A 26,856-nucleotide genomic window follows, 5' to 3' on the forward strand; every position below is an offset into this window, starting at 1 on the left:
CCGACATTGTGGAGTCAATGAAAGGTCATGGTCACGGGTAACAATTGAAAGCCACGTTGCACCAGAACCGTCCTGTAGAAATATAATGTGCACCATGCGTTTAATCTTTAAATTTCCAGTGGCCATATTAAAATAGTAAAATGGAAATAGGTGAAATAAATTTTTAAATGGATTTTATTTAACCCAATTTAGCCAACATATTATCATTTTTAACATGTAATAAATATAAAAAGTTACTGAGATATGTCACACTCTATTTTTCATACTAAGTCTTCAAAATCCAGAGTGTATTTTACACCTACAGCACATGTCAATTCAGGCTAAACACATCTCCTGGGTTCAGTAGCCACAAGTGGCTAGAGACTAGGGATTAGACAGAAAAGCATTTAAACTTTCAGTTCCCTTGCTGGAGAGTATCTGCCAGGCTGTGTGATGAGCTCTTTAATGCTCATCTTCTTGTCTCCTTAATCGTGGGTCCCGCGAGGTGTATACTAATCGAGGTGTATACTAATCGTAGCCCTATCTTACAGATGTTAATGGAGTTTTGCTACTATTATCTCCACTTTACAAATGAAGAAGAGGTTGAAGAGAAAAGAATTCATGTGGTAGCTATGAGAAAAGAATAAAATGGGTATAGAGTCTAGAAAAAACTTCCTAAGGATTAAGAAATAGCAGGAATTGGGACAAATCAGATACAGTGAGCCAACGAGATAAAAAGCTCAAGATAAGTTCTATGCAAATAAAATAAAAGAATGTTTGTTAGATGCTTGACTCTTCTGAGGCTGGAAGGCAGGAAAATGGTAGCTGCAGTTAATAGTCACAGAAAGATGGAAATGGGAGACGGTTTTAGGAGGGAGATACCAGTTACCTAAGTATATGTATAACTATCGCTGTAATCCTTTCTTCCAAAAAACAAAGATTATATTTAATGTGATTAGTTAGCATCGTGACTATGGCTTTAATGAGCCCACTAAAAGGTATTAGCTATCGACCATTAGCAAGTTATTTAACCTGATTATCAATTTTCTCATCTGTAAAATGGGTATAGTAGTATATATCTTACAAACTTGTTGAGCAAAAGGAAATTATGTATGTAAAGGAAAGAGTAGGTGCTCAGTAACTGGTGAAGATGAGGATGAAGATGATGATGTGTTTGCAAAGAATTAGACACCTTCTGCTGAAACTCTGTCCACTCCTAGCCGTCATATATGGTCAGAGGCACAAGCACAAAGAGAAACACCTATTCTTAAACCATAGCCATAAATACAATCTTTAGGTGGTAACAAGAAAGCAAGTATTGAATCTAGCTCTGAAAGAGACAGAAGAACACTGTTTTTCTAAAGAGAAAATCTTTACAACATTTAGACTTTCACTGGATGTCAGATGTACATGACTCTTTACAGAGTCTGAGTTTAAATTAAAACATGCTTTGTTTCTCCTTTTCCTCCCTTTGTGCCCCAAGATGTCTTTCTCGCCTGTCATTTTTTTCTTTTCTTTGTAAACAGGTAGTTTTGTTTTTAACCACAGAACTCTCAAACCAAGAGGGAAATTGTTTCCAGGCATATTACCTATGATCTGCTAGAAGCGTGTCGGGGGAGGGGAGACCCTCTGGCAGGAAACAAACTACTTCAGCCCAACTGTGGGCTGGTGCCCGTGTCTCACGCCTGCACAGGAGCCAGCATTCACACCTTGCTCATAGACACTCTGGATGTGCCTGTGGGGGACACTTGAGTAGATGCGAATTATCTGGAATCATCTACATTACCTCTGGCATTGGCCAGCTCTGCCCAGTGGGTTCTCCTACATGGCCCAGCAGCCCATGGGGGAATCATCTGTTGCTGGCATCAGGTAGTTTATAGGCAATAATTTTCTCAGTGCCCTGCTTTGCCCTCAGAACTTCCACTAGTGCCAAAAAAGAGTTCTAAGTGCAAAGTAGGAAATAAGGCAGCCAAAAAAAGAAAATAGAAAGAAAGACAAAGCCCAGGATCACTTGGCTTCTTGCCTTCATAGAGCATTATTTTTCCCACGTGGAAGGATTTAGTGATTGCCTTAAAAGGTCTGAGTGTGGTAACAGCTTAACAGTATCAGTTGACAGCATGGCCTGACCAAATGGGGGCAGAAGAAGAGGTGTTCAGGGATGTCCATCAATCATCCATGTCTCTGGTTATTCAACAAACATCTAATGAGCACCTACTATGTGCAGGTGGTGGGCTGGGTGCTGAGCATCCAACTGCAAATAACACACATCTCACAGTCTGGTGGGCAAGTCAAGAAATTAACAGATAATTTTAATACAGTGTGAGAGTAAAATAATTGAGAAGGGCAGGGTGGGCCAGGGGCATGGGGCGGGTGGTGGGTTTGGAAGTAAAATGTAGGAGCTCCCAACCCAGCCTGGGACTCGGGGAAGGACTTTAGGAGAAGGCGGTGCCCACGAGGAATCCCAGATGATGAGTAGATATTAGTGAGGCAAAGGGAGGGAGGAGGCAAAGGGACATTCCAGACCCAGGGGACCGCTTGAGCCAAGGGCTTGAGGAGGAGAAACAGCATGATATTTGGGGATGGAGGGGATTTACAAATAGTGCTGCTGGAGCACTAAGTTCAAGGCAGGGAGTGAGGAGACCGGAAGCTGGAGTGGAGGGCTTTCTAGTAAGGTTTGTCAGGGTGAGAAGTGAGAGCTTCACCTCACAGGACCAGGATCCCGTCAGGCACACGTTGAAGAATGTTTAGCAGGCAAGTGACTTGAAGAGATTTGTATCTGGAGAAGCTACTGCTGGATGTGTGCGGGGCAGGCAGGGACAATCCAAACAAGAGGTAGGAAAACCAGTTGTGCAGGAGAGACGGTGAGGGCCTGAGGGAGTGGACAGTTGAACCAGAGCAGTGATTCTCCAAGTGTGTTCCCATATCCACACACTGGAATACTATTCATCAATAAAAGAAATGATATACTGATCCATGCTATAACATGGATGAACTGCACAGACATTATGCTAAGTGAAAGAAGTGAGACACAAAAGACGTACTCCATGATTCCATTTAGGTGAAATGTCCAGAAATAATAAATCCATAGGGGCACAAAGTAGATGAGTGGTTTCCTTGGGTTGGGGGTAGAAATGGGATTAACTGTGAATGGGTATGAAGGATCTTATTGGGATGATGGGAATGTTCTAAAACTGGATTTTAAATGGTGATGACTGCACACATGATAAATTTATGAAAAATTATTGAATTGTACACCTAAAATGGGTACATTTTACCTCAATAAAGTTGTTTAAAAAAAAAAAAGAGTACCTGTACCGGCAGCATCAGCATCACCTGGGAACTTGTCAGAAATGCAGATCCTCAGGCCCCACTCCAGACATTCTGGGTCAGAAACGCAAGGTGAAGCACTGAGTCATCAATGTTTCACAGGCCCTCCGGGTGACTGAGGCATGCTAAAATTTGAGAACTACTGGATTAGAGAAATATTTAGGAAGGACAATCAACTAGAGGACAATTAAAAGGGAATGTGGGATCAGAAAAGGACAGTGCCCAAGGATAACTCCCAGGTTTCTGGTTTGGGAGGCCAAGTTGCTGGTGATGCCACCAAATGAGATTGGTAACCCAAGAGGGACAGGCTTAGTTAAGTAGCAAGAAGTTCACAGTGGCTGTGGGGTGTCTAGCAGGGACATCCAGCAGACACTGCATCCCTGGGCTTAGATCCAGTAGACACTGCATCCTTGGGCTTAGAGCAATATCTAGTTCCAGGCAGCGACAAACTGCAAAGTCTACTTGAACCACAGGGAGTTTCCTGGGCACCCTGGCTTCTGACATGGTGAGAAGGGGACTGGGATGTGAGGGGCATGCAGGGAGAGTCTCAACTGGCCTCTTACAAGTTTAAGAGGAGGAGAAGGGTAGGGTGGCAGCTACACAGCTATGAAGGGCCTGAGGAGGCTTATTTTAGAATGGGAGAAATTTGATTATGCCTTCTTGATAAAGAGAAAGAGGATAGTAAGAAATCAAACACCGAGGAGAGCAAGAGAGGGAGAGAAATAATGGATGAATCAAATCCAAGAAAAGTCAAAAGGAATGGGACCAGGGGAAAGTTTGGCTTTGAACAGACAGCACCCCATAGCCTCTGAAACTGGAGTATGTGTTTGTGTACTTGTGTCCATAGGTGAGTGGGAAATTAAGGAACATGCTACCTGAGGGAGTCAATTTTCTACATAAAGTAGGCGGCTAGGCCATCTGCTGAGAGGGAGGAGGCCTGGGTTGAAGAGGGTTTAAGGGTAGAGGTTGCTAGAGGCGGAGGAGGGGTGAGGGGTTTGAGGGCTGGTGAGAGAGACGGTCTCCCCAGAATGAACCTCGCCTCAGGAAGAAAGGCAGGTCCAGAGAGGGCTGACAGGTCAGTGGAGACAGAGGACCCAGGTACCCAGAGTCTACACGGACTCTACGTAACAGATGAGGGGAAAGTGAGAGCATGAATGAGATGGAAAAGACAGATGCAAACAGGAATCCAGACATTCACCCATGAGCAGTGTCAGGTGTCTTCAGGAACAAGACAGTGTTCCTGGCCTGGGCAGCTAGACTGGATGCCCCAGTTGTGGGGCAGAGGAGCCCTAAGCCCACAGTTCACGTGCACAGATTCTACCGAGTCCTCCACACAACAGGGGTTGCTGCTGAGGTTTTTAATTCTGGAGCATGCTGTCCATCCTCCCCCAAAGTTAATATGTTTGGGTTGTGACAACGAAAGCTACAAATGGTGTGTGAAACTCATCAATAGTCAGAAGTGCTTTGACTTCCTGACTGACTGCTCTCTCTTCCCAGCGTGGTGCCTGAGAAACGAGGGTGTGAGTTCCGTGCTCCTGGGATCATCCACTCCTGAACAACTCATTGAAAACCTCGGTGCCATTCAGGCAAGTACCGCAGCCCTTTCCAACCAACTCCAGGAAATTTCCTGGTGCCTTTGAAGATGCCCCCAGGCAGTGTCCCGTCTCCCCACCTCTGTCCTTCATTGTGTCACAGCTGAGTTGCATGAAAGCCCCTAATATAGGGAATAGGCTACCTGTTCCTAGAAAGGGGAAGAAAGGAAATGGGGACAAAGGCAAAAGAAGCAACAGAACTTTCACAGTATGTGGATCCAGGGATGTCCTCTTCTGATTAACAGGCAGTCTCCTCCGGGCTCATTTCTCAGGATGGCTTGTGTCTGTGGGACAGTGTATTCTATTACCCAAGCAATGTTACACCTGACGACTGGGTTCCCAGGTCGAACCACACAAGCCTGCCTAATAACCAGCTTGAAATGTAGTAGCCGTAGGACAATATCCACACATCATGTATTTACTTTTTTCCCCACAAATATTTATTGCCAATCTACAGTGTGCCAGGCCCCTCCTTTCTATTCTCCTAGCATCCTGGATCCCTCTCCCCATCACAGCACTTACGATAAACGTAGTATAATCGCCTGTCTCCCCTGAGGTCAGAGACTTGTGTCTTTCTTGCTTCTCCACTATTTTCCAGTTCCTAGACTCTGTGGCCCTTAGTCAACACCCAAGAAACACCTATTGAATGAATGAATGTTTGCCACTTTTAAGACAAATAGGCTCAGAATTCCAGGATCACATCTCCCTAACAGCAATTTCAGGAGCACCCACCCCCATTCCCTCCCCTGCGGGGATTGCTAGGCCTGGAGGGAGCCTGCAGCTGTACCTGGGGAGCCTGTAAGGCAGCAGGAAGGGAGGTGGGAGAGAGATGTTCCTGGGAGTTCTGAGCAGAGGGTGGAGGTTGGTGGCTGTGGTGACCATCCCCTGCCCCCAAAGGTCACATCTCAGTCCTGAGCCTGCCCCACCCTCAGCCCAGCCAGAGGCTGCAGGAACGAGCCCATCCACAGCTCTTGCCGTAGCTGTGTCACCTGCCCAAACAGAAGTGCCTCACAGCTTCTCCCCTGTCCATCTGTCCCCGAAACCAGCACTTAGCCTTCTTACCTCTCCCAGAAGGAATTAGATGGAGGTGGGGACAAGCTTGATTAAACTTAAAACTTTTAAAAATCCTTTTGAAGAATAGCCTCGAATATGCTGGGAGATAAACGGTGCAGACCTCCTTCTCCACTGTCACCTTTCTTAGGGCTGTGCAGCTGGGTAATCATCTCTGCCTCTCAGCTTCTGAGAATTCCTCTCAGTTTGTGCGGTTCCCTGTCCCTGCCTGGGGAATGCTCCCTCTTAAGAAAGCCTTCCCACCTTCTCTCATTTTCACTTGTGCTCTGGGAACAGATAAAGGCTCCACAATGACGAGGAGGAAACGGGAACAGTCTATAAACAAAAGAACTGAAATGCAACCCAGTGATTTCAATTCCACTAACACTTATTGAGTACTTATTCTGTGTCTGGCACCATGCTAGGCAGAGAGTGTTCCGAGATAAGCACAGGACGGTGCCCTCAAGAGCTCACGGGCTGCCTGAGAAAGAGGGAATTAAGATTCACTCTATCCCGTGGTTCATTCAGGAGATCTCTGAGAGCTTACTCTGTACCCAGCACTGGGGACACCACAGGAAACCAGAAAGATATTACCCAACCTTCAAGGAGCTTACATTCCAGTGGCAGAGGCACATAATAAAGAAACATATAAAATAATTTCAAGTGAGAAGGTTTACTAAGTAAATAAAGATGGTATTGTAATAGAGGCTAACTGGGAAATGAGTGAGCCCACCTTAGATAATGTCCTTGCCAAAAGCCCCTCTGGGATATGCGTATTCTGAAGCCTGAAAGTGGAGGACACAGCACGTGAAAAGCCCTGGAAGGAGCAGACACACAGAAGAGCAGTGCAAAGGCCCTGAGACGCAGACGCACTTGGCTTTTTCCAGGAAGCACCGGCCTAAGGCGAATGTGGTCAACATGCAGTGAGCATAAAGGATGGTGGGCGCGGGCAGGGGACAGGTCACACGGAACACTAGAGAAGTCAGAATTTTGTTCTACTCACAGCAAATCCTTTGGAGGGTTTTAAGAGGAGGGACACGCTGTTATTTGAATTTTTAAAGATTGCTTTGGCTGTTGTGTGAAAAGCAGAATGAAGAAAGGCAAGGACAGGTTGTCCGGGTGACGGGTGATGGTGGCTTGGACTAGTGAGGATGGTGGCCATGAAGGTCAAGGAGTCCATAGGTTTTGGAAAGAGAGGCATGACTTGCAGATGGCTTGGCAAGAAAAGGGAGCAGCCAAGGATTCCTGTCAGCCAACAGAGTGATCACTGCCATTCCAAGGGGGGACTCATACTGCCAGGGACGCAACTCATACTGCCTGGGCTGTGGCAATACTCCAGGTAGCCAAAGATAACATTTCAGAGGAAAACTGAGGCAGTCATCTTCCCAAAGCACTTCCTCCCTAGCAAGGCTCTGGCTGGTAGCAGGATGGGGCTTCCATGCTCAAAGGGTAAGAGAAAAGGGATGATGTCCAAGCAGGGAGGCTGCTACCAGGAGGGTTTACCTTCCCTTTTCCCTTTCTACTCCACCTCCCGTGAGCCCAGCGCCACAGATTCCACCCTTGGCAAGCTGTAACTGGGCCCCTTGATGTGGTGAGAGTAGATTGTGTGGCTGGGGGCTCCCTGCAGCAGTTGGTGGGACTGGATAGAAAGAGTGCAGTGCCAGCAGCTATAAGGAAAAGAAGTTTCTAATGGGCAAAGGACGGCAGCTGCTCCAAGGAATGAATGTGCCTAAGGTGAGCGTAAACTGGAGGGGCATTTATAAATCAGAGCCTCAAGAGATGAGAGACTGGAGAGAAGCCACAGCTGCAGGCAGCCCATCACCTGCACAGGTCCCCATCCTCCAGCCTTAAAGCACTTCTGAGGCTCCCCACCATCCACTCAGAAAAGTCCAGGCTCCTCAGCAGTCGGGCCTTCCCATCCACAGCTCATCTCCCCTCCCCCACCTTCCCTGGGATCCTAATCCCCAGAATAGTGGCCCTCCTCCTGCAAAGTGTCCACCACCGCAGGCTGGCCAAATCCGGCTCCATCCCCAAGGTCCATCTTGACAGTGGCCCAGTCCTGGGAGAGCTCCCCTAATGCCTGCAGCTGCAGCGCGGGCCAGACCTCCCCTCCCCCGCCAATTGCTGCAGTCAGGATACTGCTTCGCCTGCAGTTTGCTATAGCTCGTGGGATGTTTGTGTGACCTGCAGGGACGAAAATGTTTTAAAACAGTCACCAACATTAAAAAAGTGGGCAGCTTCACACAAAATTCTTAATGTATGGCTTCTCTTGAACATTTAGGTCTTGTAACACTATATATTTTTTCATGTTTTATTCAAGTACTTTTATGGTTTCATTTTTCTAATGTTTAGATCTCTTTTCTTATTGCTGTAGTGAATGAAGAATTTTTTTCCTCACATGGCTAACCCACTGTATTCTAGACACAAAACTTCCAACCAGCTTCTAGATTTGAGTCTCAGTGTTGCAGTCTCACATTTAAATCACACAGTAGCTGAGATCCTCTGATGCTCCAAGGCTAGTGGGAAACCAAATCTGCTTTAGCTTCATTAGGAGAGGAAAATGTTACCAGACCAGTGAGGAAGGAGCTCTACTACCCTGCCAAACCCTGAGGCTTCTGGGGAGAGCATGTGAGTGGAGACAAGGTCATGCTGGCCAACATGACTGCAGCAGAGGAAGGGTGAGGTGGAAACCTCAGAATCAGTCATCATGAATGTATTTCACCACAGACTCCACACAGGCTCAGACTATTCCTGCAAGAAGCCTGCCTCTGTCCCTTGTCTTATGGTGTAACGTGTGCCCTTGGCCCACTTCTTGCAATAAATGCTAGCTGGCCCTAGATGATCTCATCCTTCCCCAGGGCTTCAATGAGCATGACCGTGCAGATGACTTGCAAATTCTCAACTCCAGTCCTTCCACTACCACTAATCTCCACAGCTGCACTTCTGGCTGCCTGCAAGTCACTTCTACATGGGATCCCAAAGGCACCTTCACCTCAACATATCCTACCCCAAACTTAGGCTCCAAACTTCTCCTCCTGTGGTCCCTCAATAATTAATTACCTACACCAGTATCTTCCTAGTCACCCAGTCGTGAGATCACCTTCAGCCTCCAAAATGTCTCGCAGAGGCACTCTCCTTTTCTCCTCTGCCGCCACTGTCCAGTTAAGGCTCTCAGTGTCTGGCTAGGACTGCAACAAATTTCTAACACGTGTCCCCTTTCAATCTCCTTCCAACTCTTCCTTCAGAATACCTCCATGTGTCTGATGGGGTCACTCCCAGCTGAGAAGTCCTGAGAGGTTCCCTACCACCTACAGCATAAAGTCCCAACTCCAAAAAATGGCATTCAAGGCCTTCTGCTGTTTACCTCAACTTCCCTTTTCTCTATTCCCACCATCCCCACCCCTCCCCCACTCACTCTACACTTGTATCACCCCGTTTCATAGACTTTTCACTTCTTCATGCTGTTCCATCTACCTGGGATGCCTGTTAACCTGTGGCCATCCTTCACCAGGATTCTGTCCACCAGCTGGACTGAATCTCTCCTTAGTCTCTAGACCTGTGCTATCCACTACTGTAGCCTCTGGCCACCTATGGCTATTAAAGCTAATCCAAATGGAGATGCGCTCCAAGTGTAAAATGTACCCTGGATTTCAAAGATTTAGTACTTAAAAAACATGTAAAGCATCTAATAATACTCTATACTGACTACCTGTTCAAATGATATTTCGAATATAATGGAGTAAACCATATTAATTTCACCTGCTTCTTTCCACTTTCTAGTGGCCACTAGAAAATCTAAAATTACATATATGGCTCTCATTTTATTTCTATTGGACAGAGCTGCTCTAGATATTCTATATTTCTATTAGCCTTCATTTACTCAGTCAACCAATAATTATGAGCACCTACTATGGGCCAAGTACTCTTACAGGCTCTGGAGATAAAGTGTGAACAAAACAAGGTCCCTGACCTTTAGGGAGCTTCCTGTCTGCTGGGGAGGTAGCATTCTGGTTGTGGTTTATAAATGTATCCAATTCTAGATGACTTTGCTTAATACTGAGCACAAAGAACAAGTACCAAGTACTAACCACATTCTTTGTTCCTCTCATGCTCTCAGGTTCTCCCAAAGATGACATCACACGTGGTAAATGAGATCGATAACATATTGCGCAACAAGCCCTACAGCAAAAAGGACTATAGATCATAAGGCAATGCATGAGCCGCAGGAGCTGCATGGGTAAAGCAGCAGTCTATACAGGTACAGAACGGTGTTACTAGCCAGTGTTCTGAATCACTTAGCAGCCCACTGTTCAACCTCTAGTGTCCCCGGATTCTGAGGTTTCTGCTGTCGCTACCACTGTGCACCTGAATTATGAACACATTTGAAAACTCACAACCAGGAAAATCCATTCTATTTTCTTATCTGGGACTGCAGTCACCTATTCTTACATTGCTCTGTACATCTCATGTTTATGCAAAGGAAAGCATGTGGCGGGGGACATATTACCTTCAAGCATTTACTAACTTAAAGAAGGTTGTACAGATATATTTTTTCAAATGAACAACATCCACAGATGCAATGTGGATTGCATCAGAAAGAGTAGGCTCTGTTCACTCAGAAGTCTTGCTTGAAAAATCAGCTGAAACAATTTTACATTTTTTTTTCTATTTTCACATTCATGTTAGCAAGAGTTGTCTTCACTTGTCATTCAACAGAAGTGAAATGCCTAGGTATTTGCTTTCATCACCTTTTAAATATTTAGTGTTGCTTGGCCTCAAAAATGGCCCTGTATAGCAATTCCTCCAAGGTGGTCTATTAGGATTCTAATAATGTTATGTCCATTTACATGGAGAGATGGTAAAAGGATGAAGACCCTAGTCTTTAACCAGAGAGTCTGGTTAATTTATGAAAGGGAGAATTACACTACTATGGAAGCCTAGCTTTGAATAAAATGTATCTGCAATGAAGTGTTCATTTTTACCTACATTTTCCTAAAACCTGCTTTATACTTTTGACTGCTTGTAGGCACAGCTTCTGCAAGTTTAAATATTTGAGCTTTAAAAATAAATATAGACATGCTCAGTTTTGTAAGTAAATCTGTAAAATACCCAGAAAGGCAAATGTTTGCTGTTTAATTAGCACTGGGATTTTACATGCTTGGTGTTTTTGAGAAGTTATTAACATGAAAGTGAATCATGGGCTTTGAGAAAAATGCTGTCACTACTCAGCATATGCTGGGTGAAGTAACTTGCCCAAAGAAAAGTAAATGTTAAAGAACTTCCTAATTCCATAATCACACTATGTGCATTAAACTATATGCATGAAAGTTCTTTGCATGGATTAATGGGGCCTAGCCTTGTGGCACTCAGAAGCTGAGGTATATCCCGCCCTGCCACTACTTGGCTACCTACTCTCATGAATATATCACTTGAGAAAAACTGACAGTATACTGCGTGTACCTGTAAGGAGGGAGAAAACTTTTTTCCCCACTTTTAAGGTGTATGTAGAGGGGGGAGGGTCCTCTATCTCTATTTGGACACCTGAGCATGTACGAAATTCTAATCTAATTTTCTGGCCAACAGGACCCCATGTAGAAACCACTGAGACTTACAGAAGAAATGTACTATCAGCTTAAAATGCTATTTTCTGCCATCATTTCCAGATATGTATTTCATGATTAAGTTCTCAATCTTAAAATGTTAGTGTGAAGTACCAACAAATGTCCTTTTTGATTACTATTACCTGAATTCTAATAGGGAAACAGTGCGTTTTTTACCCAAGAGTATCAGATTAATGATGAAAATGGAGCATTTTTCAGTTGTTCATTGTGCATTCAATCAATCCAGTGAACTACTGTACGCATAAATGAGCTGAAGTTGTCTAATTGGAACTGCAGTTTATTTGCTTAGAGTAATAAAAGCATTTGTGCATTTAATCTCACAATTAGTTTTTATCTGATCTATCATTATAAGGCTATATATATATCATTATAGGAGATATATACACACACACTCACACCCATCTTCATAAAATAGGCAGTAAGAATCACTTAAAAATAATGTCGGGGGCCTCCCTGGTGGCGCAGTGGTTGCGAGTCCCCCTGACGATGCAGGGGACACGGGTTTGTGCCCCGGTCTGGGAAGATCCCACATGCTGCGGAGCGGCTGGGCCCGTGAGCCGTGGCCGCTGAGCCTGCGCGTCCAGAGCCTGTGCTCCGCAACGGGAGAGGCCGCAACGGGAGAGGCCACAACAGTGAGAGGCCCGCGTACCGCAAAAAAAAAAATGTTGGCAGGTAAGCTGCACTGAGTGATACCTAACAAGAAATAGCTTTACCAAAAGATTTAAATTGCAACCCAAACTTTTTTTCTCTTGTTAATGGAGAAAATGATTAGCTACTGGAGATATTTCTCCTTGGGTTTTAGATATGTTCTGTACTAAGGTTAAAGCTTCTCAAACTCATTTAAAAGAACCTGCAAATTAAAATCAAATACCAACATTGCTTGGCCGTGGGAACATCTAGTTTTATATACAAATCATCTGCCATGGTAAATATACTAGATAAATACATTTCACAGTTCTATCCTTAAGAAAAATTTCCATGCACTCTCATTTTCTTTTCTTTTCTGGAAAGATTTCCTTGGCAGAGAACATACCATTCCAAAGGGTAACCTGGGTGGCAGCCAGCCACATACTGAAACCTCAGCCAAGGGAAATGAAAAGTAGAAGCCCTGTGCCTGGCTTCCCACTTTAAGAACTGCCACTTCATCTTCATCCGTAGTGTGCACCAAGGGTCACCGGATAGATGTCAGGGCTTCAAGGGGCCTTCTCTACCTTTGAGACCACCCCACTCCCTGCAAATGAGGAAACCAGGCCTGAAGAGATTAAATGACTCACCCAAACTCATACTGCAAGTTGATGGCAGAACCAGGCCTAGAACCCAAGTATTTTGTGTTCCAGTCCAGTGCTCTTTTAGGGATGATTTTTTTAGCTTTAAAGCTTTATGAAAAAGTAAGTGTGTGTGATTTTTTAAGTTAAAAAAACTTGGAAATGAATCCAAATTCAGGATCAGTTAAGAAGAAGGAAAGGTCAAAGAAATGCAATGAAAACTCATGAAGGCCAATGAGAAGTTCATCTCTAACCACCTCCATGAAAATCAAACCAACCACCCAAAAGACCCTCCTCATCTTCAATGAATCCCCCTACTTGGGAGTCCAAGGAGGTGTGGGAGATAACCCCTTACAGCCCTTACAAGCATTTGATCAGTAACTACAAAAATGTGCATTTACATGCATGGGAAATTAAAATAATGGTGAAACGTGAAATAATGACGTGAAATAATGTAATAAAGATGATATACTTAACCACACGGTTCTTATAAAGAAGTCTAGGGAAAATATAAATTTTACAAAGCAAAACTTAATGATACTCAATAAGCAAGACCTTTGGGGAATTCCCTGGCGGTCCAGCCGTTAGGACTCTGTGCTGTCACAGCTGAGGGCGCAGGTTCAATCCCTGGTCAGGGAACTAAGATCCCACAAGCCGTGTGGTGTGACCAAAAAAAGAAAAAACTTAGCAAGACCTTTCATTAAGAATTTTGGGTATAAATCCAACGCCCACATTTGTTAACTTCAAACTTGCTTCAAATTATTCTATCCAAGTTAGAATAATATACCATATAGGTCAACCAGTAGATTTTTACTGGCTAAGAGTAATTTCAACCCAAGTATTAAGTTATAAATGAACTTCTAACTTATCACAAGGGGTGTTAAAACAGGAATTAAATCACTTTGAATCCCAATTACAGCAAAACCCCTTTTATTTTACTGGTGTTGGATAAGAGGCATTTTTTTGTTTTGTTTTTTTAGTGGTATGCGGGCCTCTCACTGTTGTGGCCTCTCCCGTTGCGGAGCACAGGCTCCGGAGGCGCAGGCTCAGCGGCCATGGCTCATGGGCCCAGGCACTCCACGGCATGTGGGACCTTCCCGGACCGAGGCACAAACCCGTATCCCCTGCATCAGCAGGCGGACTCTCAACCACTGCGCCACCAGGGAAGCCCGATAAGAGGTATTTTTAAGATAAAAATTCTCCAGCAGGCTTTTACTAAACTAAGCCAGATCCAACACATCATAATTCTATGTGCTACACAGTCTTTCTAGGTGACACGGAGAGTGCTGGTGAAAAGGTTCCACAGCTCCTAAGAGTAAAGCACTGGTACAGTAAATCCTTAGTGAAAACTGCAGAACCATCAGAATATGTCTTATGAACTTATACGCCAGAATTTATCTGACAGTACAGAAAGTTAGAAACTATTATCAGGATTAAAAACAAAAAGTGCCATAAGAAAATTTCAGGACCAAAACCAATTTTTGCTTCCTCACTTTTCTACAAATTATTCAGTTTATTAACTCAAGAGGCACTCTATTAAGAATGTCACACTTATGCCCCTATTTTGCCACCCCATCTCAGGTATACTGTATTATAAGAATTTTTTTCCCATCTATACAGGCACTGCCATCTAGTGGCAATTTTTTACCTGCAAGTTAAAAATTACAGGTAAAAAATTACTTGACCCGCCTCTGATAACAAACAGTAGACACTGATGGTTTGTCAAATAGTCATTTTGTCAAATAAGCAAGTGCAATTGGTACAAACGCCATGCCACCAAACTACTGACCAGTTATTAATCAACAGAAAAAAAAAAGTTAAAACACAATAAAAATAAACTTCTTATGTGCTACACTAACTACTATGCAGGGTCTTTCTTCTGACTTCCCCATTAACCCCATATTACCCAGTGGTGGCACATGGATAACAATGTACCAGAGAAAAGTAAAGAACTGCAGACTTCTAAAAGCAATGATGAAATCTAATCCTCAGTTGAAGATAATGATGATCTGGGTCACTAGGCAAACGTACTCCTGGCCTGCCTTCCTTCCAGGTTCTTAGATGTGACTTCCCAAAACATCTAACAGCATGGAATTGGAAGATGGACTCCTGGTGAATATCTTTCTGTAGTTATAAATGGTGAATATTATTTGCAACATTCACCTTAAATTTAGAAGTGGAAACCAAACATTAAAGTTAAGATTAGCCATTGGGAATATATTTCCTTTAAGATATTGTTTGCAGAAAAGTACTGGATGTGGTCAAAAGCTGACAGGAATTATCACCTGTTAGTCCATAACCTTTTAAGTGATGTAGGTTCAAGAAGAGCTTCCCAAACTTTTTCAAACCGTGGCACATAGAAAAAAATAATTACCTGTAAACACACTGGTTAAAAAATGCAAGAGACTGCTCTTGGCTGGACCCACAAGGTCTAAAGAGATCAATATTTTGTTTACAATTGATAGGAACCTTTGGACTAAAGGGTCAAATTTACGAAAAGTCCTCATGGAAAAATGCTGACCAGCACCAAAACCACTGTAATTTCTTGGAGAGTTCTTAGAATTCCAGAACTAAGATCACAAAAATTACTTTGGTCTTTTACACATCAATATTCAGGAAAGAGCTTCTCTTATTGAACATTCCTCCAGTGATGTGAGACCCTGGTCAAGAGAAAACAATGATCCCATTCTCTTACTAGGTCAAACCAACATGGTAGGGTCAAGCTAACCTCCCTGGACACCCAGGACCAAAGCTATAGAGCTGAACAGTGTGTACTTTAATAACCGCATAGGACAACTCTCATATGCCTAGGCACTATTTTTAGATTATTACCTTGGCTGCCTTTCTTCCTTTTAAAAGAAAAAAGAACAACTTTTCCACAAGTTTCTCTTCTCCAAGTTGGAGAAACTCATGTTTTAACTTTGAGTTATTTCAAATTCAGAGACTTGCAAACATGAAGCTTCTGTTCAATCCCCCAGAGGGAGAGGACTCATTCTGATATTTATGGTTCAAAAAAAGTTGTAATATTGTGCTTGGAACACACAGAACCAATTATTAACTTCTTGCTACTATTATAAATAATAACAGCTCAGTCCAGGTTACTGTGACCTCTGACAAGTCAAGGAAACAAGTTATTTTCTCCCCTTGTGATTATAACACATTGCAACACTTTCTGCCTTTTAATAAATGTCCTGGTACTCTTGAGTTTCCCTTTCAATTCATTTAATTTCAACAATCTGTCAAAAAAAAAAAGAGCCAATAAACAAATATTGAATTACATTTTGTTGGGTTTTTCAAACCCTCAAACTCCAGACTTACAAAAACAGCTTGTGTGTCTTCCACCCTGACCACCCTGCTACTTTTCCATATACCACAGGCCACCCATAGACACAAAGCCAGGGCGGTGGAGGGAAGCTGACGTGCTCTACTTGGAGCCAGTAGACAGGAGGGCGATGAGGCCTGAGGAAGCACTTATGGACAAAATGTAGTTCCTGTAAGAATTTAATGTTAAGGAAAAATCAACCCCAAATTGGTTTTCAACAAAACAAAAAGAACCCATCTCTTTGGAATGTACCGTTTCCCTCCTGACGCTGTCTAATGACAATAATATGCAGTCCCAATGTCTGCAAATGCAATTTACAAGAGAGATTATAAAGAATGAAGAACATTCACAGGAAATGTGTTCCAATTTTAAAAAGAAAACACTTGAGACAGAAACCTAGAACACATGATCACAAATAAAACATCTGAATTCCATTTAACCTGCAGGAAACGAACTGATCAAAGAACGTGGGGAGGAAGAAGGGACTGATTTCCCCAACCCCCCAAACCCCCACATCAAGAGCAAAGGAAAAATAAGTCTTCCCTGTCTATCAGTGTTTTGGCTATAGCTAGCCTGTAAAAGCAAGGAGGTTCTGAAAGTCTGCAGCTACTCTCAGCCTCAGGACTAGAGTGTTTGGGGCAAACCACTCCAGTATTCCCAGGAGATACAAGTTGGAGGGTATCTGATATTTTATTACATCACAATCTCCAACGGTTAAAAGTTTGGCTGCACATTCCTGGATAATACCTTTAATAAATTACCTCAACAAGAGAAGACTGATTCTTGCCCAAAAGCTCAATTTAAGAGCAGCTTGAAACACCGTTAAGCTATTATGAAATGTGCCAATTTAACTCCACTGCCTATCCACCCAACCCCAAAGCCCCAAAGTACCAGCAGACACAGGGCTCATGCCAGGAGGTAGCAAAGAAGGCAAGTTTGCTTTGTCTCCTTAGAACTTTCTTTTAACTAGGCAGGTACACATCTTCATATACGTAAGACTGCTTTGTAATACTTATTTATCATGAAGTCTTAATTCATAAACTTAAAAGAACTTCAAATCAAACCAAAAGCCCGTATTTTAAATGTCCAGAAACTTGCCTGAGGTCATGGTGCTTTTTAAAGGACTGACTCCCTGTGTAGTTTTTTGTTACCAGAAAATACTCAGACAAATCAAAACTAAAACGAACTGTTTCTAGACTTCTAAAAAAGATAATCAACCTTTAAAAGGATACACTGTGGGGTTGAAGTTCTTCAGTATAAAGAAGGAAGCAACAATGACCAAGACCAGAAATAGGGTGTTATTATAGAAGATGGAAAATGTTGTAGCTTCATAATCAGCAACTTCATTCTTCTTCCACAAGATTCTGTGGACACAAAACAAGTCATTTAAGTTTTTAAATAGGTACTAAAAATTTTAAATACCACATGGCTCTAGCTCATAGTAAGTTTTTCCCTAAGTGTTCTGGGCAGAATCTGTTTTTAATATTAAATTCAGTCAGCATTGTCTCCTTTTTCCTACTGAAAAAGATATTCCACTTTACTGATGCTCAGGAATTTCCCTGGTGGTCCTGTGGTTAGGACTTGGTGCTTTCACTGCTGGGGTCCAGATTCAATCCCTGGTCAGGGAACTAAGATCCCGCAAGCCGCACGATGCAGCCAAAAAAAACAAAAACTTTATGGATGCTCAAGAAACAGTTGCTGGGTATGTTACCTTCTTCCCAGGCAGTTAGAGCTTTGCAGGAAGGGACTGATTAATTGAAATTAGCTTGGTTTCATCAGCAACTGAAATAGGCATCTTTCTCTAGGTACTCACTGAAAACAGACTTGATGATTAGCAGCCTGACAGGGCTTTCTCAGCTGTTTGAGGCTTGAGACTCTCTACAGTCTACAGATGTCAGCCTTCAATATTTCGCCTTAAGACAAGCCCATGGACAAAGCTAGCTGTGGCATCACAGAAGCAGACTTGTCTGTGACTCTCTTTAGCCATCTTTATTTAATTCAAACTAAGAATCTGCTTGATCATTAGGAGGAGTTTTTAACTTCTGTGAAACCCATTTACTTTTTATTTAATCTTCTTTACGCATTATATCATATTAATTTACTAGTACTTTATCAACCTTTTCTCTTACCTCTTCACACAGGCAACAGGAAGTTCCAGGGTGCCTATGAATAAAGGAGCCTTTATTTCCCTCAGTTAATTAACTTTGTAAAGCAATTTACAAAGTTAAAAGAGTAGGTAGGTTTGTGACCCATTAGTGGGACATGAAATCAACTGAGTGGATCTGATGTTCGGGAAAAATTACTGAGTTGAGACCAGCACGTTAAAAAAAAAAAAAGGAAAAAATAGAAAAGTATCAAGTGCATCACATACAGTAGGGTAATAATTATTGTTCTGTGAAACATTTACATGTGTGTATGTAAAAGTGTATTTGGTCAAAGAGTAAAAAAAATATATATATATATATATATATATATATTTTTTTACTGTAGGTCATTATCAAAAAGGCTGTAACTCATTGCCATAGATGTTTTCTCCCCCAGAAAGATACATTACTCTGGGACCAGATAGTACCCCCAACTAATCCTAAGGACAGCACTATGGCTAACGTCAGTACTAACTGCCACGTTTTAGTCACCAAATGTTCTAATCCAAAGTCAACAAGCATGGCTGTAAAGGAGCTAAATGGAAGGTATTAGCATCTTATCTTCGTCAGAAGAAATTTGTGGTCTCTAATACATATGCCATATTTCCTTGATTCTGTAGATACCATCAACTTAATAAATCTTCAATTTGCTGTAAACTTTGGAAGAAGTGAAGGACATTACATTAAATGCAGCTATCAACTATAAAACAGCTTCTGATTTCAGAGAAGTTTAAATGTAAATTTAAAAACTATGCATGACTTGGAATTAATACATTATACCATTCTAACAATGATCAAAGAAAACACCAGCCCAGAAATATCCATAGTCCCAACATGGTTTAATGCTACAAAACACTCAGAACAATTGCCTCTGTTTTTAAGACTCTGGCACAAGACCCAGTGAACACAGGTTCCTCAAGTAGGCCACTAGCATGCCTTTACTGCTGGTGATTAAATTATCACACCTCCACTGCAGCACTTTTCCCTAACTCCCCATCATGCCCTGAATCAGAACCATCTTCAAGACATTTTTGATGAAAGAGTGGATCAATCCTTTAGGTTATCACAGCTCGCAAAGACCGTGTGTTACATCAGGGTATACACAGTCAGGACTGTCTGACAGCTCTCAACTTTTTCTAGTCCAGCCTGGTTTATTTTGAAAAAGTTTAGGACCTCCAATTGCCCTCATCAGCAATGGTTCCGCAAAAGCTTCACTGGGAGGAAATCTAGTTTGGGAGAACACGTCTCAAGCAGTCATTTTTCTAAGGAGCACTTCCTAAAACAGGAGAAAAGCTGAGACCAAAAAACTCAACAACTCTTACAATCTGATAATACTAAATGATGGACCGTCAGTAAGTCAAGGAGAAATAACATTCATACCTTGGGACAAATGTTAATGAATCTGATTCTCCTCTGCTAATTTCCTTGGAAAGGTAGAAAAGTAGGTTCAAAGTGGCATGTAGTCCATATTCCAAATGATTTTAGATAGAGGTTTGAAGATACCCATCTGGGCAGAAAGATGCCGATAAGCCTTCTCTTAAATCTACTGGAAGTAACTAATCCTTTGAGGAAGAAAAATACTGGATCTTAAAGGGAGTCTTGAATCCAGTTATCAGCATCAATAATGAGTACAGACCTGGGTACAACTGTATCCAGCGTAGCCTTTGCGAGAGAATTACAAACAGCACAAGTTTCTACTGGTGACAAGAATAAAAATCTTATAATCTTCTGACACTCTGCATTTTATATATCAATAAAACCTCCATTTCATCCTACTCTGAAATACCTGGTCTAGGCAACGGCAAAGAGGTTTCATTTCCAATTCCAACTCTGATCCACTAGTAGAGACTACCTGAACACTACACTGAGAAAGATTCTGAGACACATTCCAGGATCAAGAAAAAGTGCCAGACCAAATCAGGCAAGTCTGTAGTGGGCAGAAGAGACCCATCTGCCATCTCTGATACAATTAATCACCTAAAACCTGTAAGACCTGTAAGAGCTTGTAACAAGCATTTTGAAATTTGGGTAACTATGACGTGCATTCCATTTAAGAACCAATGTTCTAATAAATATTATAATTCGATGAAAAGTTTAAAAGAAAGTGGTCTAGATTCTCTAATATCTATCCCTATGCAAAAACTTGCAATTAAAAAGCTATGCAGGGCTTCCCTGGTGGCGCAGTGGTTGAGAGTCCACCTGCCGATGCAGGGGACACGGGTTCGTGCCCCGGTCCGGGAAGATCCCACGTGCCGCGGAGCAACTAAGCCCGTGAGCCGCAACTACTGAGCCTGCGCGTCTGGAGCTTGTGCTCCGCAACGGGAGAGGCCCGCGCACCGCAATGAAGAGTGGCCCCGGCTCGCCACAACTGGAGAAAGCCCTTGCACAGAAACGAAGACCCAACAGAGCCAAAAATAAATATTAATTAATTAATTTTTAGAAAATGGTCCACATCAAAAAAATCTTAAAAAAAAAACAACTTTGCAATTCTAAAAACAAAAGCTATGCAGAGCCAGGTCTTTAAAGCTGCTCCCTAAAAAATAGGCCTTCACTGTCATGAGTTTAATATTGTGCCTTCAGTTTTATGAAGGATCCACAGGACATAATCATTTCAATAATGTTTTGGTGCCTGTCCAAAACCACTGTAGAAGACACTGTTCATTAAGTTACTCAGTGTCCCTTAAATAAGGATCCACTTGATAAAGTCCTTCCAAGATTCAGTGCCAGGAAAGTTTCTTTTCAGAAAGACGTGCATGCTGCTTCTCATCCAACAATGAAAGCTGGGTGACTTTGGATGCTTCCTCTGACACTTGGAAGCTCAGAGCTGAGTTTAGTGCCCAACTGCTGTAACTAATGCTGAGGTCCCTGTTCATCCACCTTTTCTTACTTTTAAACGGTTTCTGATCTTTTTAAATTGTATTGCTTTGCTTCACATACAATTTAATATTGCAAGATTTAAGATCCATGAAAACAGCCTCAACTCATGACTCTATTAAACCATCTGGCAACTCTTATGCACAAGTTTACTCAATCATTCAGAGACTTCTACTCAGATGTCAGACTGTTTATTAGCCTTCTAACAGCAGATGGCAGGAAAAATTGGGGGTGGGACTAACAAATGTGGCACAGAATTCGGCAACAGAAGACAAACCTAATTCTTTTCTTTTTCCCGAACAATGCAGATAACCAAGAACCAGATGTCCCCAGGAAAGCTCAGGAGCAGAAATACCACCACCTAAAAATGCTAACACACAACACAACATAAACTCTTCAGACCCAGAGGGGTTAGGTGATAGCCTCAAGGTCACACAGCTACCAAGTGGCAGAGCCAGCACTGGACACAGCTCTGCAGGCTCCTAAATTCCAGCAGAGCAGCTGAATACAAGCTCTCAAGTCAGACTGGCTGCACTCTTATCCTGGTTTTACCGCACACTAATCTATGGCCTTGGGCAAGGTACCCGAGCTTTCTGTACCTCAGATTCCTCAGGTGTAAAGTGGAGAAAACAACAGTACCTACCTCATGGAGCTCTTTGGAGGAATAAATGAACTGTGTACAGCACAAAGAAAAGTATCTGGTAGTAATAAAAACTCAAAGTCAGTTATTATTCTCATTACCATGACTTCTAATACCAACGTTTTCCTCAGATAATTCTAATATCCACATGCTCTAAGCAGAAACCAAAAACTTATTTTCTACAAATAACCCCCTTTTTGATTACCACAAACACTTTAAATAGGGAGCCAAACCTTTCATCTTTTTCCTTTCGAGACATCTTTCTGTTATCAGCTTCAGAAAGTTTTCGAGTCACTTCTTTGGAAACAGCATCCTCCCTCTTCTGTGCTACTCTGGAAGGAAAAGAAAAAAAGTTTCCACATGCTCCAGGAGTGAACATCACACTCTCTCAGAAACACTCTGTACTCATATCTTATATTGGCAACTGTATACTTTACATTTCAAGAAAATAAGCTGGACAGAAAGTTCCAAGTTTATTACACTGTGCTAGCCAAAAGAAAGGGAGTTCAAGAAACTTCCAAGATGTGGTTTATTAGTGATGTGTTTTGATTTCTGCTTAAAAGGGAGAATTTTCCTAAGTTAGGTATTTAATATGGAAATAAAAGTCAAATGCTATTAACACAGTTAAGAATCATTATAGCTCCACTTTGTTTTAACTCATAATTTAACTGTTCCACAAATAAATTTGTTAAGGCATTAGCAAATGATACATGATTTCAATTCCAATAAAAGGAGAGAAAACTAAGCTTAACAAAGAGAGAATTAATAGCTGTAATATCTTAAAGCTTTTAACTTTACTCCAAAGGGGAATTTCACTAAAAAGAAATAATACCACATGGTTAAGGAGTGACCACAGCACTTTTAGTTAAAACGAACTACTGGTTTGAGAGTTGCACCAAGAGATAATATGGAATCAGCCAGAAAAAGCTGGAAGTGTTATTCAAGAAATCAGATCAGAATCTTTAGTGATAAGTCAGATAAAGAAAGAAATGACATAATCCTAAAAAAGTCTATGAGGTGAATTTTATCAGATGGGGGTGCTAGTGAAAGAGAGGATAAAATTTAACCTGTGATGAAATACAAAAAGCCTCCCAAAGATTAGACATTTAAATTCAACATGATTTATTTTTTATAATATGGGAGAAACTGATTAGCCATAAACATAGAAAAAGTAATAACTGATCACAAGCAAAATATAACAATTACAAAGTCCCACTAAGAAAACATTCAATACAATACTGAGATGTATTGAAAGCAACAGGATGTGCACCATAGAGATAGACATCTGTTCAATCTATGTTCAGTTACTCAATCCCTCATTACTATGTATATTAAGTTCTGGTCAGTGGACCAAAGGAAACTGTGGGAAAATCAGGATGGATTCCTGAAAAGCCCAAGATCATTCAAGGCAATAGTTCTCAATCTTTCTCCAACCACATGAGCTTCTGGGCTACAAATTAAGTACAAATTTCAGGCTGGTTTTACCTATATCTCCATCTCTATCTCTCACTCAAGAATCAAGTTAGAAGTGACATTATTAAAAAGAAAACCTTTAGTCAGCTTCAACCGATGTATTTTTCCACAAATTGATAACTGGAGAGAGGAAAATCAGTTTGTCTAAAAAAAAACAGGTAAAAGGAAATAAGTTCTGAAACGTAAAGAAAAAAGGCAGCTAAGAGAGCAGGTAGCTGCTTTAAGAGATACTTTAAGACACTATAATGTCCAACTTTCCCTGACTCATTTTATTATGTAAAAGTTCAGTTCCGCAGGGCAGAGACTCTCATCTCTTAATCTCTAGCAAATCCCAGGCACTTGTTAAGTGTTTCCTGAACTTCACATAAGACTGCTTTTTTCTAGGAAAGGCCAATTGATAAGAAATGGACATGGTTTACAGCAGAAACCTTTCTTAGTGGAACAGAGGGTAAAAAAAAATACACACACACACACCACCACCTCCAACTGTCAGGGCGCTAGGACACAGGAATAAACTATTTTCAGAGGAGTTGGCTCTAAGCATCTCTTGGACAAATAGTCAATCATCTGTCCACATGACAAATCTTCCTGAAGACACTGAACCAGATAACTAGTTAACTTCTCTTCTATGTCTACAATTCTATACTCGCCTAACAGAGACATTAACAACCACACTGTAGGTTTATTACAACTCAAGAAGCCCTACCCTCCATCTCAGTGCTCTTAGAAAACAAACCTCACTCAGCGCTGAATGCTCTAAAACAAAACAGGGTAAATCCAGGGGCCCAGCTCTCAGCCAACTGAGATTAAAAAAAAATCTTTGCAAACATTTTTAAAATCATGCCACCTTAAAAAAAAATTCCTATGGGATCTCTCACCCCCAACCTCTCCAACACTGCACACAAACATTTATTACATGCCAGACACCATGGTTTATGTCACATGTATCATATTTAATCCTCACCATCCCACGAGGTACCATTAGTACTCCCATTTTACAGCTCAAGAATCTGAAGTCTAGAAAGATGAAATGCATGCCCAAGGCTCTGCGTTTAAGAGCAGCAGAGCTGGGACTGGAATCCAGACTGTCGACTCTGAAGCCATTCTCTCTACCACCAACACCTACCCACACTCAGAATCTTGCTGGCTCTTTAAGCCTTCACAATCTTGCCAATCTGTAGGAGTTTTGATGTCAGTAGCAATATTTAATATTACACCAAAACTATGACTAAAAATAATTCAATTCAGAGAGTGTATTAAGTCAGTAGGTCACTGAAATTTTACTGAACTAAATTAAACGTACCATTAACTATTGTAAGGGACATAAACAAAAGACATGGCAGTTGCCCTCAAGAAGCCGAAAGGAGAAATGAGGGGAAAGAACATGATTTTTGACTCCAAAAAGGCGAATAAAAATGATATGCAGAACAAGTGAAAAAACACTAGGTCCCAAAGGGACTGAGTTCCAAGGGAATCACAAAGGATGGGTCATGCAAAACGCCCACTTCTGAGGGCTTCGCTATCCACAGATGGCCATGCCTCACAAGAAAGACAGCCCAGGACAGCAGAGGCCGAGATGGGCTGAATCCTGGAATGGCAGTTAGTGAAGAGGGGCTGTCAAGCAGGGAGACAACAAAGATGACCTGGATTTAGCCGTTCTAGCAACAGCCACGCACGACCTGGACTCCAACATGGACTCAAGAATGACAGTGGAGAGGCTGCTGAGGCCAGTTTCAGCTGCTGAGACCATTTCTGGCCTCCTTACAATAAATCCCTGTTAACTGAGATCATCTCAGTGTGTTTCTACTCATCACTAGAAAGCTTAACACAGGAGCAATAAGGACAGTTAAGATTTCTCTGGAAAAGATTCCTAAGTCTTGAAATACCAGACATGTAAGAATGGAAAGAAAGGGAAATGATTCTAAATGAGGGAGGGAACGAGTCACATTCAAAGGATGACACAAAAGCTGAGTCAGAAGATCTAAGGCCCAATCCTAAAAGACAAGGCCCCACTGGTAGGAGGCAGAAGACTTGCATTCCGGGGCCTGGAAGAATCTGGATTTAATACATTTAGGAAAGAGAAGGCCATGAAGAGTTGTCAGGAGAGTGACACGATAAAATGAGGGTAGAAATAGAGGAAATAGAGTAACCTTTTACATTTTCATATTCTCATAAGAAAAATGCAATTAGCATTAAAAATGTCAATGTTGAACATAAGAAAAAAAGACCACTTCTTTCACATCCAAAAATTCTACATGGTGAGCCCAGAACAGTTCCTTCTAGAAAGAATTCCATTTGACTTCTAAAATGTTACTTTACTTGGTGGGTTTGTTTTTCTGAACCCCATGATTAAGGATGGTACTTAAGTGTTTTAATTCCACCATCAATAGCCACTTCCATAGCAGTGTTAGAAGCACTGTCTCTGCTTTTCGGTTAGTTGCTACTCCTTCATACCATTAATGTGCCTCCCCCTCCAAATATACACACATATGTATCTCAAAACAGTGCTTACTGAAACCCACACACACACAAATGGTCTTTAAGAAGAACTCCTACTATATAAAAATGCAACAATATACACTTTCTCTTGAGAAATATACTTACTTGTGCTTGAGAACAAATTTCACATTTTTGTATGCAAAGGCTACCAGATATGTGCTTACTAGGGTCATCACACTATACAGAACAGCAGACTGAATAAGATCCATATGCCATATTCGCCAATATAGCCCTGAATTAAGATAAAAGGGGGAGAGGGGGATACAAAAAGAAACAAAATATTACCAGCCAGTTACAAAAGCCTGCTGAATTAATTATAGCTAAACCTGGTAAAATACAGCCCTGATTAGGGAATCCAATACAGTATAAGGGGAACTTCAGAAGTGTGATATCCAGTAAAACGTTAGTCTCAAGTTTCCCTAGTTGAGAACACTTGAAAAACATAACCTTTCTATAACTAGTACATTATGAGATTTCTGCTTCTAAAATGAGAACCCTGGCTCAACAAAATCACAATTAAGACTTCAAATTTCATTCTAAAGGGTACTATCACGCTAACTACAGGCCATTCCAAAACGCCATGTGCAGCCCCAAACCAGAGTTTACACGCTGACGTGGCTGTTATCTGAAATCAAGGCAGTGCTCTGTGCAGCTGAGCTCCACACCACGTTAACTGCACGCTGGGTTTTATAAAGCCGAAAGAGAAAATACATCCGGATTTGACTGTCCAACAACAGTGCAGCAATGTGAGAGGAAATTCACATTCCGGAACCCGGAGCTCTAACAACCACCTTGGCCAAGACTACAGTTTTTCCATCCAAGTAAGAATTCCAGAATTGCCCTAATAGGCTTATTAAAAGGGTTACTACACATTGTAGAGCGCGGGCCCTTGGCACTGGTCCAACTTCTCTCGTCAAACTAGGAAAATAATGTTCTGCGTGAAGCAGTTCTCCTAAAGCTACACTTCTAATTCAGGGCAGGTGTTAATGTCTCTCATCTTAATTCATGAGTTTCTCCAAAATAAGCAATAAGTTTAACATCTCGTAAGAGCAAACGATAGTTGTAGGGAA

General features: G+C 41.9%; 2 protein-coding genes across 6 annotated transcripts in view; one reads left to right on the plus strand and one right to left on the minus strand.

The window, feature by feature from the left end:
• KCNAB1 (potassium voltage-gated channel subfamily A regulatory beta subunit 1) overlaps positions 1–11,882 on the plus strand; it is a 435,707-nt gene extending 423,825 nt beyond the window's left edge. For 2 of the 5 annotated variants that reach the window (XM_007457647.1, XM_007457650.1), the window contains 2 exons: positions 4,804–4,892; positions 10,066–10,552. In XM_007457647.1, coding sequence (XP_007457709.1) covers positions 4,804–4,892; positions 10,066–10,155 — 179 coding nt within the window. In that variant the 3' untranslated portion in view covers positions 10,156–10,552. Of the gene's footprint in view, positions 1–4,803; positions 4,893–10,065 lie in introns of all 5 variants that reach the window. The other 3 variants (XM_007457648.1, XM_007457649.1, XM_007457651.1) reach the window with 2 other exon arrangements.
• Positions 11,883–16,039: 4,157 nt separating this feature from the next.
• SSR3 (signal sequence receptor subunit 3) overlaps positions 16,040–26,856 on the minus strand; it is an 11,399-nt gene continuing 582 nt past the window's right edge. The window contains exons 2-5 of the mRNA XM_007457652.1: positions 25,892–26,018; positions 22,048–22,146; positions 17,389–17,520; positions 16,040–16,325 (exon numbers count right to left, since the gene is read on the minus strand). Of these exons, the coding sequence (XP_007457714.1) occupies positions 16,259–16,325; positions 17,389–17,520; positions 22,048–22,146; positions 25,892–26,018 (425 nt within the window). The 3' untranslated portion in view covers positions 16,040–16,258. The remainder of the gene's footprint in view (positions 16,326–17,388; positions 17,521–22,047; positions 22,147–25,891; positions 26,019–26,856) is intronic.

This window comes from Lipotes vexillifer, unplaced genomic scaffold, assembly GCF_000442215.2.
Source record: "Lipotes vexillifer unplaced genomic scaffold, Lipotes_vexillifer_v1.1 scaffold897, whole genome shotgun sequence".
Lineage (NCBI taxonomy): Eukaryota > Metazoa > Chordata > Mammalia > Artiodactyla > Lipotidae > Lipotes > Lipotes vexillifer.